General features: G+C 39.7%; 1 protein-coding gene across 1 annotated transcript; it reads right to left on the reverse strand.

The window, feature by feature from the left end:
• Positions 1 to 3,752: 3,752 nt before the first annotated feature.
• On the reverse strand, positions 3,753 to 4,628 carry LOC124594238 (general transcription factor II-I repeat domain-containing protein 2A-like). The gene has a single exon (XM_047132603.1). It carries the CDS (start codon positions 4,626 to 4,628, stop codon positions 3,753 to 3,755), a length of 876 nt encoding a protein of 291 aa, XP_046988559.1.
• Between the last annotated feature and the right edge of the window lie 11,114 nt (positions 4,629 to 15,742).

Raw genomic sequence — 15,742 nt, forward strand, 5'->3', positions numbered from 1 at the left:
AACCATACAAAAGAATGGTAGTGCATCAATCGAGTCTCAGATAATGTTGCTCGACATAGTTATTGTAGCAGGTTGTTATAGTGTGCAAATATATATATATAAAATACAGATTAATTATAATCATACCAAATTTGATTTTTGTACGTGAATGAATTGAATCGAATGAATTATCTTTCTGTCTTAATGTACAACTCTTGCAAACTGTATAAGTCAGTAGTAGTGTGAACTTACGTCGATTTTTGCGTTCTCTGTGCTGTTGAAATTTCTGTAAATTAGTAGTGTATATATTTCTTCTTCCGCCATAAGTACTTTCCATTTCTGACCATGAATACAATGCTGATTTTTATCACACATCCTCTGCAGATGCAGGCAGCTGCAGTGACATGACATTAGCATAAAGCGCGGAAGGAAGTGAAAACTTTCGTGGTTTTGCACTGATAAGAATCCTCACACTTCATATTTTCATAAAAATTATTATTCAGATAACACAATGTCTACTACACACTTCTCACGAGAATATGTCTTCTCCCTACGAGAACTAAAGACAGAGTCTATTAAATAAATGACAAAAAAATTGAATGAAATTTCCATCATCTGTCATTCACCTTCCGGCGTAGCAAAATAGATCTTTTCTGACACTTACAGTGGTCGCGCTAGTGTTTATTATCATTGGTTTTTAACTTTTGTCATAGTGTGTTGGAGTTTTTCCATATGTATCTATACAACTGCCCCCACACTGTGTGGTGACATGCAATGAAGGGGCAAAGTGTTTTGCGTACATTCATGCAGTTTAAATTTAAACTTTGCCAAAAGGGGTACAATGACCTTTTATTTTTCGGCTTATTTTCCTTTCTATTTTTGGTTGGAGATGTCAGCTTGTCTTGCTTACATCTTATTTTACAGGAAATACACAACTTACATACGGAATGATAATTCATTAAGTATGTACATGAGAGGACTGCAAGAGCAGCCACTTGTCCTTTTGGTAACATTGCCAGTCTCTATGCGCATGTGCACATAATATATTTGTTGTCTGTGCAAGAGCTGTTAATGCTCCACACATTATTGTGTATGGTCGTTCGTGCTTCCAATCGCGCTATTAACGCTATTTTCATACTGAGTGTCGTATTGTCCGTCAAATAATTTTGCTGTGGCGTTGTTTTCCATTGTGAGTGCGGTGCATGTGCGTTTGTTCTTCAAGAACGGATGCTGTGGCAGATAATTGACCTTTGATACGGCCTGGGAAGAAACCTTCTCTGTCGTATCCCCATTTTCAGTGGAGTGAATACTGCACATCACCAACCAATGTCAAAGTAAGTGATGCTTGCACAATTGCAGTTGGCTGATTAATGTATCAGACATCGTGTAGCATAACATTATCAAAATTGTTTTGTTGCACTATTGCACATGTGTTTGGATACCACTATATATTTCGTTGTTCACTTTGTCGTGAGAATCTTTTTAGTCTTCGAGGTTTTGTTAGTTTTTCAAGTTCATCTTTTCCAGATGGCTCGATATACACTTAAAATTCACGTAAACATTTTAACATACTAATGCATATTACAATAGCCTCTATCTAAGGCAAACATTCCACGCATTATTAGTATTAAATGTAGAAATTTTTTAAATACTAAAACATTGCAAAACCCCTTTTTCAATTGCAGTTACTAGTTGATATAGTTTGTTAACTAAAAAAATTCCTTAGTGCATAAATACATATAACTTATTTATATTTCATTACATTGTGTTACAATATATGGATTTAGTGCATCCACATTTGATTTTGCAGTCATGCATATAACAGTTATGAGAGTTTAATATTTTTGAAACGCCCTGCTAAACCTGCAGGACAGGACAGGTATTTGTAATAATGGAAAGGGGCCAAAATGAGCGGCTGTCAGTTATGCTTGAACACATATAACTTTATTATTTGAGTAAACATTACAGTACAAATTTTTGAACTTAGTTATCTGCTAAATAGGCCACACTATCTTATGCCTTAAGGGCACAACCACTTAAATTTAAAAATGGCTTTTAGCCATTAACTTAAGATTCAGACCCAAAACAGAATATTTAGAAGGCAGAAGGCCTCATGTAAGTAAGTTCTATACTTGGCTGAAGGCCCAACAAATCTAACACTTGAAAAGCAAACAAGTTTAATTTAAAGACGGCTGAAAGCGCCATGACTAAAAACTCAATGTAAAATAAATTTAAACAACAAACCTTATCTTCAATTAGGCTGAAGGCCCCAAGTAATCTAAGACTTGACAAGCAAGAAACTTTAATTTCAAAATGGTTCAAGGCCCATGACTTAAAACACATCTAAAATAAACTTTAAAGACAGAAGTCCCAAGGCTTTATCCTTAAACAATATTTTTCACAGGCTGAAGGCCCAAACAATCTAGCACTTGACAAGTAAGGAAATTTAATTTTAAAGCGGCTGAAGGCCTATGACTTAAAACACATCTAAAAACAAATCAAGTTTAATTCAAAACATCGGCTATGAGCCATACAAATACACACAAAAGAAAATAAGAAAGGCAGTGCAGCTAATGGCGCTCAGAAGTTTCGGGGGAGGGGGGGGGGGTCAGCATTTGAAATACTAACATTCAGTTAGGTGAGACAATCAGTCGGCCCAACCATGCTCAATCTGACTGCAACCCAAACGACAGACTGTCAACACACCAATGCTCCACACTTGCACCAAGGTTCTGCTCCGCACTTGCACCAAAATTCCAACGATGCTGACAACAGAGACTGTGAAACGCAACAAGAACGGATCCCAGACAACCCCCACAAGGGGTGGACGACCTGAAAGCAAACGTCATTTAATCAAACAACCGACTAGCTCAGAGGCAGTATGCCGGCAACACTTAAATAAACTTATGAGTGAAAATGACATAAACTACTTGCAGCCCCAAGAACATCTGCAAGAGGACTAGATGATGCTCACATCAGTGACAGTGCAATAACGAGGATGAACGACGAGTCGGCGCACACAGCAAACCCATAAGCAATCGCCGGCCAGACACACATTGTCTAACAAGATAACCGACCGATAGTCAACCAAAGTCGTCCCCACTGAAAACATGTGTGCCGGCAATCGTCGGGCAAGTGATGGCTATCAGCACCTTCCTGACACTGCATGCCCCACCGGTGCTACATCGCGACTGCGCCAACCGACCAACTGCTACACATAAGCACGGAAACAGCACTAAAATAATTGGGCAGTCAAAATTATAAGCTACACACAATATCACAAACACTTGGACGTAGTACGCGACCAATGGCAAAAGCAGTGACTATGCAGTGACGAGGACGAGCCACGAGTTGACACACACACATAACCAACCCATAAACCAGGGGTGGGCAATTGTTTCAGCTTGGGGGCCACATTATAGACACAGAGGTTAGCAGAGGGCCATACGTTATAAACCTTTCACTTCTAATGCCATATATATACTGACGGCATATATATATTCCAAAAATTTTATGAAAATGCAAGTTTTCTTTATTTCTAATCACATATCACACACAGAGTTGCAATTTCGGGTGTAGCAGTGAAAGTGTTAAAATACATTGATTAGTTAGCTTCACATTTCATAAAAGTTATCATAAAAATCATTAGATGTAAATGAAAGAGTCAGAAGCAAAGGGGTATAAGTATACTTCTTATAGTTTGGTAAGACTAAAGTCACTTGTGCCTCTTTCATTCTGACATCCTCAAATAAGATAGTTGTGTTCAATTTCATTTATTTTGCTAATTTAATACCATCTCCAACTACATTAAATTTTAAAACAAGTTTAATGGGACAATTGCATCCTATCACAATTTTGCACATTTTTTTTAAATCAGGAGTCAGACTGCTAGTTGATATTCTCATGACAGCCTGCAAATTACTGTCTGTTAAACAGTTTTGGTATTTGCTCTTGTTGATATTTAAGCAAGAAAAACTTTGTTCACAAATATACGTTGATCCAAATATGGAGAACATTTTGCCTGCAAATTTCTTGATACATGGAAATTTTTCAGCTGACAAAGATTTATAAAAGTCAACAAAAGTTACAGCACTAAATATTTCTTTCAGTGTGTGAACTGCCTGCATGTCAATCAGTTCAAGTTGCAGCTCCTGTAGTGCAGTGTCAATATCAGCAGTGATGGGATACAATAAAACATTAAATTGAGGCTCAATTTTCTTAAAATCCTGAAATCTTGTAGTAAACTCAGCCTCTAAACTCTGCAAATAATCCCTAATTTTAGCTGAAACACTTCCAGGTACTTTCTGCTTCCCTAGTAAAGGGAAATGACAAAATTTGCCATCATTTGCTTGCCTTGCAAACAGACCTAGTTTTGTTTTAAATGCTTTGATATGTGTCCACATTTCATGAGGAAACATCCCTTTTCCCTGCAATGTCACATTCAGCTCATTCAGTTTTTCAAAAATATCAGCTGCAAACATCATCTCATATCTCCACTCTTCACATTCTATTTTTGCAACAAAATCATGAGATATCTCCTTAGTGTCCAGAAATAAAATAATTTCATCCTCTAATGCCCAGACTCTTTTTAATACTTTGCCCAAGCTCAACCACCTCACACTGTTACGGTAAATTACACTACTGGCCATTAAAATTGCTACACCAAGAAGAAATGCACATGATAAACTGGTATTCGTTGGACAAATATATTGTACTAGAACTGACATGTGATTACATTTTCACGCAATTTGGGTGCATAGATCCTGAGAAATTAGTACCCAGAACAACCATCTCTGGCCGTAATAACGGCCTTGATATGCCTGGGCATTGAGTCAAACAGAGCTTGGATGGGGTGTTCAGGTACAGCTGCCCATGCAGCTTCAACACGATACCACAGTTCGTCAAGAGTTGTGACTGGCGTATTGTGACGAGCCAGTTGCTCAGCCACCATTGACCAGACGTTTTCAATTGCTGACAGATCTGGAGAATGTGCTCGCCAGAGCAGCAGTCGAACATTTTCTGTATCCAGAAAGGCCCGTACAGGTCCTGCAACATGCGGTCGTGCATTATCCTGCTGAAATGCAGGGTTTCGCAGGGATTGAATGAAGGGTAGAGCCACGGGTCCTAACACGTCTGAAATGTAACGTCCACTGTTCAAAGTGCCGTCAGTGCGAACAAGAGGTGACCGAGACGTGTAACCAATGGCACCCCATACCATCACGCCGGGTGATACTCCAGTACGGCGATGACGAATACACGCTTCCAATGTGCGTTCACCGCGATGTTGCCAAACATGGATGCGACCATCATGATACTGTAAACAGAACCTGGATTCATCCGAAAAAAATCACGTTTTGCCATTCGTGCACCCAGATTCGTCGTTGAGTACACCATCGCAGGTGCTCCTGTCTGTGATGCAGCGTCAAGGGTAACCGCAGCCATGGTCTCCGAGCTGAGAGTCCATGCTGCTTCAAACGTCGTCGAACTGTTCGTGCAGATGGTTGTTGTCTTGCAAACGTCCCCATCTGTTGACTCAGGGATCGAGACGTGGCTGCACGATCCGTTACAGCCATTCGGATAAGATGCCTGTCATCTCGACTGCTAGTGATACGAGGCCCTTGGGATCCAGCAAGGCGTTCCGTATTACCCTCCTGAACCCACCGATTCCATATTCTGCTAACAGTCATTGGATCTCGACCAACGCGACCAGCAATGTCGCGATACGATAAACCGCATGGGCTACAATCCGACCTTAATCAAAGTCGGAAACGTGATGGTACACATTTCTCCTTCTTACACGAGGGATCACAACAACGTTTCACCAGGCAACGCCGACCAACCGCTGTTTGTGTATGAGAAATCGGGTGGAAACTATGCTCGTGTCAGCACGTTGTAGGTGTCGCCACCGGCGCCAACCTTGTGTGAATGCTCTGAAAAGCTAATCATTTGCGTATCACAGCATCTTCTTCCTATCGGTTAAATTTCGCGGCTGTAGCACGTCATCTTCGTGGTGTAGCAATTTTAATGGCCAGTAGTGTACATCTTCATGTTCTGCCCCCACCTCCTCAAGAAGAGATCTGAATTGTCTGTGATGGAGTGCCCTTGCTCAGTTGTGTTCACAACACCAACAACAGGATCTACCACTTGCTTTAGTTCTAGTGCAGTCTTGCAGAGGTTTTCCTGGTGTAAAATACAATGAAAATCCAAAATATCACTGTGTGTCTTCAGCTTATAACTTGTTTTTTAAAAGTTTCACCATACCTATATGTTTCCCACAGAAAGCTCTGGCCCTATCCGTTGTAATGCTACCATTTCGTTCCAGGATAAGCCACTTGTTTCCACACAATTAACAATACATTCTAACAAGTCCTGACCAGTGGTTCTATATTTCATGGATACTATACCAATTAATTCCTCGGTGATGATGCTCTCAAATTTGGTTTTAACCTCAGGACACAATACACTTGCACACTCTACCATGCACTGTTTAATAAACTCGCCATCCGAAATACGTTTGTTTCGTTTAGCAAGGTTATAGGCGACCATGAAACTTGCTTCTGTAGCACTATTTTGCAGCGGTGTTTGCTTCGTAAATAACGCATGTTGCTTCTTCAAGCGTTTCACGAACTCCGCTGCTTTTATTTTTCGTTCTTCACCTGAAAGTTTGCAGCCAAAGTCACTGTGTTTTGTTTCGTGATGTCGTTTCAGATTGTACTCCTTGAAAACGGTAACTGTATCATGGCATAGTAAGCATGCGGCTTTATTTCCTGCATCAGTAAAGAAATATCTGGTCGTCCAGTCGCACTTATCACCGACTTTACGCTTCTTCTTAGGAGTCATGATTACACTGAAGTAAAAAAAAATTACACATATTACTTTGTACTGCTGCACAGACAAAACACAAGTAAACCACTCGAAACAGAATAACATTGCTCTGAACGTCGTACTCTTCACTCGGCGAGGGAGAAAGGGGTACAGCGCTCCCATCAGCCACTGCGTGGAGCATAAATTTGCGCCGATAGCAGGATGCACAGTCCTTTTTTCTGTGCCCGTGGTGGCTGGTGGTAGTGTTCCCATAATCCACCGCACTCACATGCAGCTAGGTTGGTTGCGCGACTGTAGAGACATCTGTCGGTAGCACGCACTATCAAGTAGCGCAGACGCTCGCGGATTTCTTAAGTCGCGCGGGGAAGGGAAATTTTGTTTTTCCTATGATTTTTGTAAATGTCTTGATGGGCCATGTGGCCCGCAGGCCAATATTTGCCCACCTCTGCCATAAACGATCAGCGAGCAGTCACATCGTCCAGTCAGACGACCAACCTGCGCTCAACCAAGACTGTCCCTATTGAAACCATGTGTGCCGGCAATGGTCATGCGAGTCATGGCTATCTGAACCTCACTGACGCTCCAATCCGACCGACTCCTGCCGTGTCCCGACCGTCCTACTGCCAGGTCCAAACTCTACTGCTGGCATGTTGCAACTCACTGGCAGATATGAACTCCCTGAACACATGACAACCACGAAGTAACAGCAGCCAGCAAAGACAATACGCCAGGGCTTATACCGATAAGGGCCGCTGCTGCCGCTCACGGACAGGCAAGGTGGCAACTCAGTGACACCAGTAATTGAAATTAACACAATGACGTGGTAGTACAGTAAAAACAGGCTGTCAGATAAGATATGACACGATCACAAGCCACGCATGGTTCAATTTTCCTAGGGAGAAATAGAGAAAATCATTTACATCAGGATTCTACATTACGCTTTGCTGACTTAACTACACTTTGTCTCCGCCTCCTGCGTTGGGGAGGGAATAACGATTACTATTCTATGGGTTTATGGATTACTAAGGAAATGCTGCTTTTCCTTTCTTAAATCACTTATGATCGAACTCCTTTTTCATGGAACCGAAATGTATTAACGACTTGTATACTATATATCACTGCGTTGCTTATATTTGTTTACATGTACTCATGTGTTCGTAATGCAGAAGTTTTTGCATTACCTTATGCTTACCTCTTTACAATTACATGGAAATGCTGTCGTTTATATTCTCATGAGACGCTATAGGAATTGATTAGATTCATTTGATGTCGCATGCCTCCATGTTCATGTGTGCTTCATAGTTAGTAGTTACGGGTAAATGTTTTGTAGTCGCACTGCGAAGATGTATATTCATATTCTTCCTTTCCTTGATGACCGAGATATACACATAGACATACTAATAACTAAATCATTTCTTTGAGGTGCAGCCCGTTTTTTCATTTGGTACCTATAACACCCATCGTAAATCTCTTCTTCTGCGCCATGTAGCTGGACTGGTCGCTGCAATATATAAAAGAAAAAATTATAACTAACTTAAAACCTAATTGTGTTTTGTAGCTCATAAGCCATTCATATACTCGGTCGTCACATTCATTCACAGACGTTTTTCATATTTCATTCTTATTTGTTAATATATTTATTCACATGCCTTTTTATTCTTTTTAGTCATTTACCCTGCAAAGAAAATTACTTTGACATCTCCTACAGTATCTTATCTTTTGTTAGCTAACACGTCCTGTATATTTAGTTGTAATGATTTCTTTTAATTCTAATTACAATGTATATATCTTGGTATTGGCGCAACTTCGCATGTCGATATAATGTTATATTCTTTCATTCCCTGATAGTAAATATAGTTGTTACGTGTTATTATTTATTTTGAAATTGAGTTTTATACTTATGCAGCTTCACATTTTTATTTGGTTGCGCCGTGCAATGTCTCTTCCCTAGTACTGACATAAGCATCCATTGTTGAGCATGCACATCTGACTCTTACGCTGCTCCAGTTTGCATTTCGCTTCACTTGAAGCTGTGTTTTTACACTTCCTTCTAGTCAAATGTTTGTCTTGGCTTGCAAAACAAGAAAACTACCTAAGTCTATACATATTCCATTCAAAAATACACATACTTACCTGATTACTGCTTGCACTTGTTTCGCTAGTGTAGTTTTCGACGATTATAGTTCATGTTGGTATAGATTGTCTTTTATGTCTCCTTGCTCATCGAATCGTACGAAACATGTTTGAAAATCTGATTTGCACCCATCGCTTGTAATGTCTATAGTATGGGGCTCAGCTACGAACAATTCGGGTTTTCCTGCAGTGTAGTCTGATCTACTTCTGTGCACGGAACAATTTCTGTCAGTTGTACTGTGTGATTGTTTCTCCAGTTTGTATCATTACCAGCTCGTGACATACTTTCTCGAGTGTTCATATGGCTGTTGTGGAATGTTGCCATATTGTGACTTTGTTGGGCAAAGGTTGGCTGCGGTCCAGCATGTAGCATGTTATTGTTGTTGCCGCGCGCCAGCCATTGGTGTGGCTGACTGTTTTTATTTGCACGCGGTGCATAGTTTTGAGAGGAGGGATTGAAATTACCTTGCAGATGGTAACCGTTCCTTTGTACAGTAAGTTTTGTTTAAATCTTTTGTTCTTGCATTTCCATTCCTGTATCCATTACAGGAGTTAATGTATCCTTGTGGATGCGCGTACCAACTTTGCTGTATGTTCGCATCTGGCTTTTTGTATTGACTATTCGAGTTATGTTGTGGTGTTTGGCTGTCTGACACTCTATTTGTTATTACTCTGTTCTCATATATTACATCGATTGAGTCTAAAATGGATAGAAAATATTCTATGTCGTACTCAGGTGTAGTAACTAATTTTTCACGAATATCTAATAGCAAACGACTTTTTAAAATTTTTAAAACATCAACATGAGAAATAGGATTCGTCCAATAACGTGTTTTATTGAGATACTTCTCAAAATACCCTCGCAAGCTACCATATTTGCTATTAAAAGGGGTAGCGTTAAAAACCTCTCGCCTAAGTCTCTCCTGTATGGCTTCTGACCAGTATTTGTCAAGGAATGCCCATTCAAATTGTAAATATGTTGTTCAACGCTCGGCTACCTCGGTTGCCCACTAAAGTACATTGCCTTGCGTGTACCCAACAACAAATTGATATTTGGTGCTTCCGTCCAATTTCTAAGAAACACATGTCGAAAACGACTAATAAATACAGCAGGGTTCATCCTCTTACCTTCACTTTTAAACGTTGGAAATTGACGGTGTCTTAATAGACCTTCGTCAGCAAATATAGTGGACAAGCTGTTTGCATTTTGTGCTGTGTTTACATAGCTGTCATAATTATTTACATTTCTCATAGGTACTGGTTCTGGTGTTATGCCATGTAAACTCACACTCTGTGGTCTGTCATTACTACGGGCATTGTTTGTGAGGTTTGCAATGATCTGTGTACATACATTACTTTGGTTTGCTGTGGCTGGCTCTTTGTTTATGTGTACAACTTGTATATCTGTAACACTTCACCTAAGTAGCTGTGTATTCTGCGCTCCATATCTTGCAAATTGGTGTTCACTTTGTCGATAATGTCATTTTCCTTTTGCTGAATAACTTTTTCAAGTACATCATTGATTAATCTACATTCATTCACTACTTTTTCCGCTGTGGTACTGTTTTGTTTGTCAAATTATCTGCTTCAGATTGTGAAATTACATCCGATAAATTTTCACTAATGTTGTCTCTTTCCTTTTTGGCACAGACTGATTCGATTTCAAGTGATGCTACTTTTAAAGTGAGTTCGTCAATAGCTATCGGTATATTTTCGTAATCGTTATGCAGTTTGTTCACTTCGGTAGCAATGTTCTTTACTGTGGAAGTTAATTGTGTTTGTGTAGATTCCACGTTTGTGTGTGTGTCTTTACTCGCTTTTATTTGCTGCTCTACTGTATCGTTTAGCTCTTTAAGCGTGTGTAATTACTGTTTTCTTTCCGTAATGTCATTGTTTACTTTGAAAAGTACATCTTGCTTTAGCTGTTTTTTCATGTCTTTAAATTTTAAATTCATTTCTTCGTGAAAATTCTTTGTCAAATCACTGGTATGTTGTGTGACTGCATTCTAAAAATCTTTTGAAACTTGTTTCTGCTTTTGTTTTATGTTGTTTATGTCTTGTGTTACTATAGTATTGTTTTGTGACAAACTGTCAAATTTTGTATTTATGTCCATACACAAATTAGTGATTATATTTTTTATGTCTGTACGCAAATTGGTGTTCATACTATCGAGTTTTTGAAGTACCAGGGCAAGTGTGTCATTTTGGTTGCCATCCAATGTACTTTGGTTGTTAACAACTGTGCTTTGTAAATCATCATTTGGATTTCGTATGATGGGTGACGGTAAAGTGACGTCAAAAATCATGTTATCTTCGCTTTCCATGTTTTCCTGTGCGAGCAGAATGTTGCTCATGGAGATATGTGATGTAGTTTCATCTATTGTCATTCACGTAACATCAAAGTTAGAACTCTGTGACAGCTCACGAACACTTGTCACTTCGGTTATGTTCATCTCTGATCTACTCAATACGTCCAAGTTTGGAAGACATGGCACTGGTGCTTCAGGTGTTCTGTCTTGCAATTGCACGCCATCTTGGCTCATTGCGTTTTCGCAATTGTCAACAAAAAAGGAAACTGATTTTTGCCCCATTTTGATTCAATATTAAAATTAAAATTTTGAAAAATAGAATATTGAAATATACTGTTTTTGGAAATTTGAACATACGATTTACGTGTCGTCAAGCGTTAATTGGCTACTTTTATGATGCGCGAAATGTTGTGACACAAAAACTTCAAACTTTCCTCTCGCTAATCATTATGTAAAATTTCTGAAAAATTCAGTACAATACATTCAGGAAGGGAAATTAAGGAAAGGGATGTCTAATTACTACGCAGGAGAGGCTACCAAGTATAGCTCAGCAAGCGGTTGACCAGCGGACCTACCTTTGCTGCGATGAAACAAACAATGTATTTCCAAAATTTTCTGTAAATTCCAGTTTCACTTTTGATTCACTTTTGAATTGGTTACTTTATCCACAAGAATTTTTGGTTCTGGTTATTTTGCTCCCAGTCGTGATGTTGCACATGAAAAATTAAAAATAATTAGTACATGTAAAAAATTTCATACAATGTTGTAAATAATTTTGAACGATTTATACACAACTGGTTTCATGGCTTCCTCAGTGTCATGTCACCAGGTCGCCAAATGTGCAAATATATATAAAAAATAATACAAATTAATTACAATCGTACAAAATTTGATTTTTATAAGTTTTGAAGTGAATGAATTGAATCAAATGGATTATCTTTTGGTCTTAATTTACAACTCTTGTAAACTGTAAGTCAGTAGCAGCGTGAACTTACGTCGATTTTTGCGTTCTCTACGCCGTTGAGATTTCCGTAAATTAGTAATGTACATATTTCTTCTTCCGCCATAAGTAGTTTACATTTTTGACCATGAATACAATGCTGATTTTTATTGGACTTCCTCTTCAGATGCAGGCAGCTACAGTGACACAACGTAAGCATAATGTGTGGAAGGAAATGAAAACTTTCGTAGTTTTACACTAATAAGAATCCTCACACTACATGTTTTCATAAAAATTACTATTCAGATACTACAATGTCTACTACAGACTTCTCACAAGAATATGTCTTCTCCCTATGAAAACTAAAGACAGAGTCTATTAAATAATTGACAAAAAGAAATTGAATGAAATTTCCATCATTTGTCATTCGCCTTCTGGCACAGCAAAATAGTTCTTTTCTGACCTTACAGCAGTCGCACTAGTGTTTATTATCATTGGTTTTTAATTTTTGTCGTAGTGTGTTGGGGCTTTTCCTTATGTATCTACACAATGGTCTGTGCACGATGGGGAAGTTGATGTTGAGATGCTTTTTTACTTATGAAGCATGACTATATTTGTCAGAGCATGTAAATTCTCAGAACAATTGATAATGGAGTTCCGAAAATCCTCATGAATTACATCAACAACTTCTGCATGATGTCAAAAAAGGAGTGTGGTGTGCAGTCAGCGCAAGATGAGTTACTGGATCAATCTTTTTCTACAAAACAATACATTCTGACGTGTATCCGAAAAACATACTGCATCCTTTTTTCTAGAACTAACACCTAACCAAATGTTGTATGGATATTTCATGGAGGACAGCGCAAGACCACACATCGCCAACGCTTCTTCTTGTATGATAGCAATACCAAATGTTTTTGATGATGGGATAGTTGACTGGCCTCCTTGTTCTCCAGATCTAAATCCATGTGATTTTTATCTTTGGGGAATGTTAAAAGACAAGATGTATGTATCCAGTTCTCACATGCTCAAAGAGTTGAAAAACAGTGTTTGGCTAGTCATTTCCCAGATTTCGGCAGCCGAAATTCGTCTGTGTTCAGGAGATGTCCAGCTACTCTTACCACAGAGGGACATCATTTTGAGCACCTGCTGCAAATAAAAGTAAGCTTAAGTTAATCAGATGGCAACGTTGTCTATGCTTAACTCAGGGGATGCGCGCGCGCAGCCGACTAGTGACAGATTAGTGCCTGAAAGCTGGGTGCGGCGGCGGCTGCCAGCTGCAGTGGCAGCAGATGGTGGCCAAGTCGCGTGACCTCCAGACCGCTCCTGGTCACCTTTCGTGAGACACCCTGTACATACTCCTCAAGCTGAGGTATGGTGCATGGCAGAGACTACCCCTGTGCCACTGTTAGTCACGCTATTCCTGTTCCACACGCAAATGGAGCAAAGGAAAACTATCTATACTTTACCATATGAGCCTCGATTTCACTTATCTAATCTTCACAGTACTTGTGTAAAATGTATGTTGGACTTTCTGAATAGTATTTCGTGGAGAGAATGGCTTTATCCGACACATATTTGAATTCACAGAGCATTTCCACAACACTTACATGCTGAGTGAACCTACTGGTTACAAATCATTGACTCATTGAGACTCAATAAATTACCCACTACAAATGTTTTAGAAAAGCAAGAGAGTCTATCTGACAAACAAATATTGGTTGACCCTAGTCTCAGGGGACTAACAGACTAGAAGGGTGGCACTAGGCAATTTAGGGGAAGAACATTTACAGCATTGGAAATAAAATGTTAAATACTGCTAGATAGTTCTAATTGCATTAATCAAGTTAACAAACAATTAATTTGTGAAAACAGAATAGTAACAAGATGAAGTCATTCAGCGAAATTATTACAAGTAAAGTGAGCAATAAAAAGTTAGACATGATTACCAGAATGGAATTTTCACTCTACAGTGGAGAGTGCACTGATATGAAAGTTCCTGGGAGATTAAAACTGTGTGCTGCACTGAGACTCGAACACGGGACATTTGCCCTCCATGGGCAGGTGCTCTGCTGACTGAGCAACCCAATTACTACTCACGACCCGTCCTCACAGCTTTACTTCCGCCAGTACCTCGTCTCCTACTTTCCGAACACCACATTAGTTCTCCTGGTCAACTTGCAAGACTAGCACTACTGGAAAAAAGGATATTGCAGAGACATGGCTTAGCCACGGCCTGGGGAATGTTTCCAGAATCAAATGTTTACTCTGCAGCAGAGAGTGCGCAGGAATGAAAGTTCCTGGCAGATTGAAACTATGTAACGGACTGGAACTCGGGACATTTGTCTTTTGTGGGCAAGTGTTTTACTGAATGAGCTACCCAAGCACGTCGCACGACACGTTCTCGTAGCTTTACTTCCGCCAATAACTTGTCATCTACCTTTCCCCAGGTTGCGGCTAAGCCATGTCTCCGCAGCATACTTTCTTTACGAAAATCATATTCGTGTTAATGGTCTTGCTCCATATTATATATCTGGCCAATGTACAACATTCCACATTGACCTGGAATCTGATCTTAAGACTAAGATTGTCTTTGACAGGTCTCAGCACATTCCTCAGTCTTGTAAATAAAATGCATTTGTAGTAACCACATGCCCAAACAGCTCCAAAGTGCCCTCCACTGATCTGCAACCAATGAGCTCCAAAGACACAAGCAACATAAATGTCGTAAATACACTATATGGAAAGTAAGAGATTCGATGGCTGTAGTGATCAGGTGATCTTTGTTCTAGATGATGACACAAAATTGACTAACAAACAATTTCTTGTTCCACTGCTACTTACATTGTGAGCGAAAGTGGGACTCTATCCTTGTTGATATTTGGTGGGCTGTAGTGTCTTGGATGAACAGAAGCCTACTGCCATAAACTCCTGAGGAGAGTGAGCGTTTCACTGTAATCATCAATGATGAACCACCTAGGAGAAATGAAGACTGTTCGTCGTATTTGGAACTTAATAACGGAGTAGTAGTGCTGTATTTGGTCATTTGTTGTTCTCTACTTGACTTTACAAGCGTCTTAACTCACTACTTGCCAGTATAGTCCGTTATTGTACAGCTTGATGTCCTGAGGAAATATTTTAGTCCTTCTTCTCTTCACTGGCCTTATCCCATGTCTTGTCCTCATCCATAGTTGCATGATCAGTGTAGATACCTGCCATGAGGAGCAGCTCAACTGAGAAGTAGCAGGTCCATGGTCTGCATAATGGAGGATGGCGTGGTCAGCAGTTGACATACACGAGCTCCCTATCCCTTGGATAGAGACCTCATGCATCCCGTGTCTTCACTGGGTCAGCATATTAATCTGGATTTGGTGAAAGTAGTGTTAGGGTGTGGCAAGATGCGCTTCATGACACATTCCCTCCCCTTCCCACTCCCATACAGGATCAGAACAAAGAAACTGGAACATTGAATTTCAGTCCCTAATACTAGCTGTAGCATACAGCACAAGTTGTAAAAACAGTCAACGAAAATCTAAACTTGGCAGTTAATGGTTCA

The sequence above is a fragment of the Schistocerca americana genome, chromosome 2 (assembly GCF_021461395.2).
Source record: "Schistocerca americana isolate TAMUIC-IGC-003095 chromosome 2, iqSchAmer2.1, whole genome shotgun sequence".
NCBI lineage: Eukaryota > Metazoa > Arthropoda > Insecta > Orthoptera > Acrididae > Schistocerca > Schistocerca americana.

Excerpts from the sequence above, each read along its gene's own strand:
- LOC124594238 (XM_047132603.1), bottom strand. The coding sequence starts at position 4,628 with ATGGCCAGTAGTGTAATTTACCGTAACAGTGTGAGGTGGTTGAGCTTG.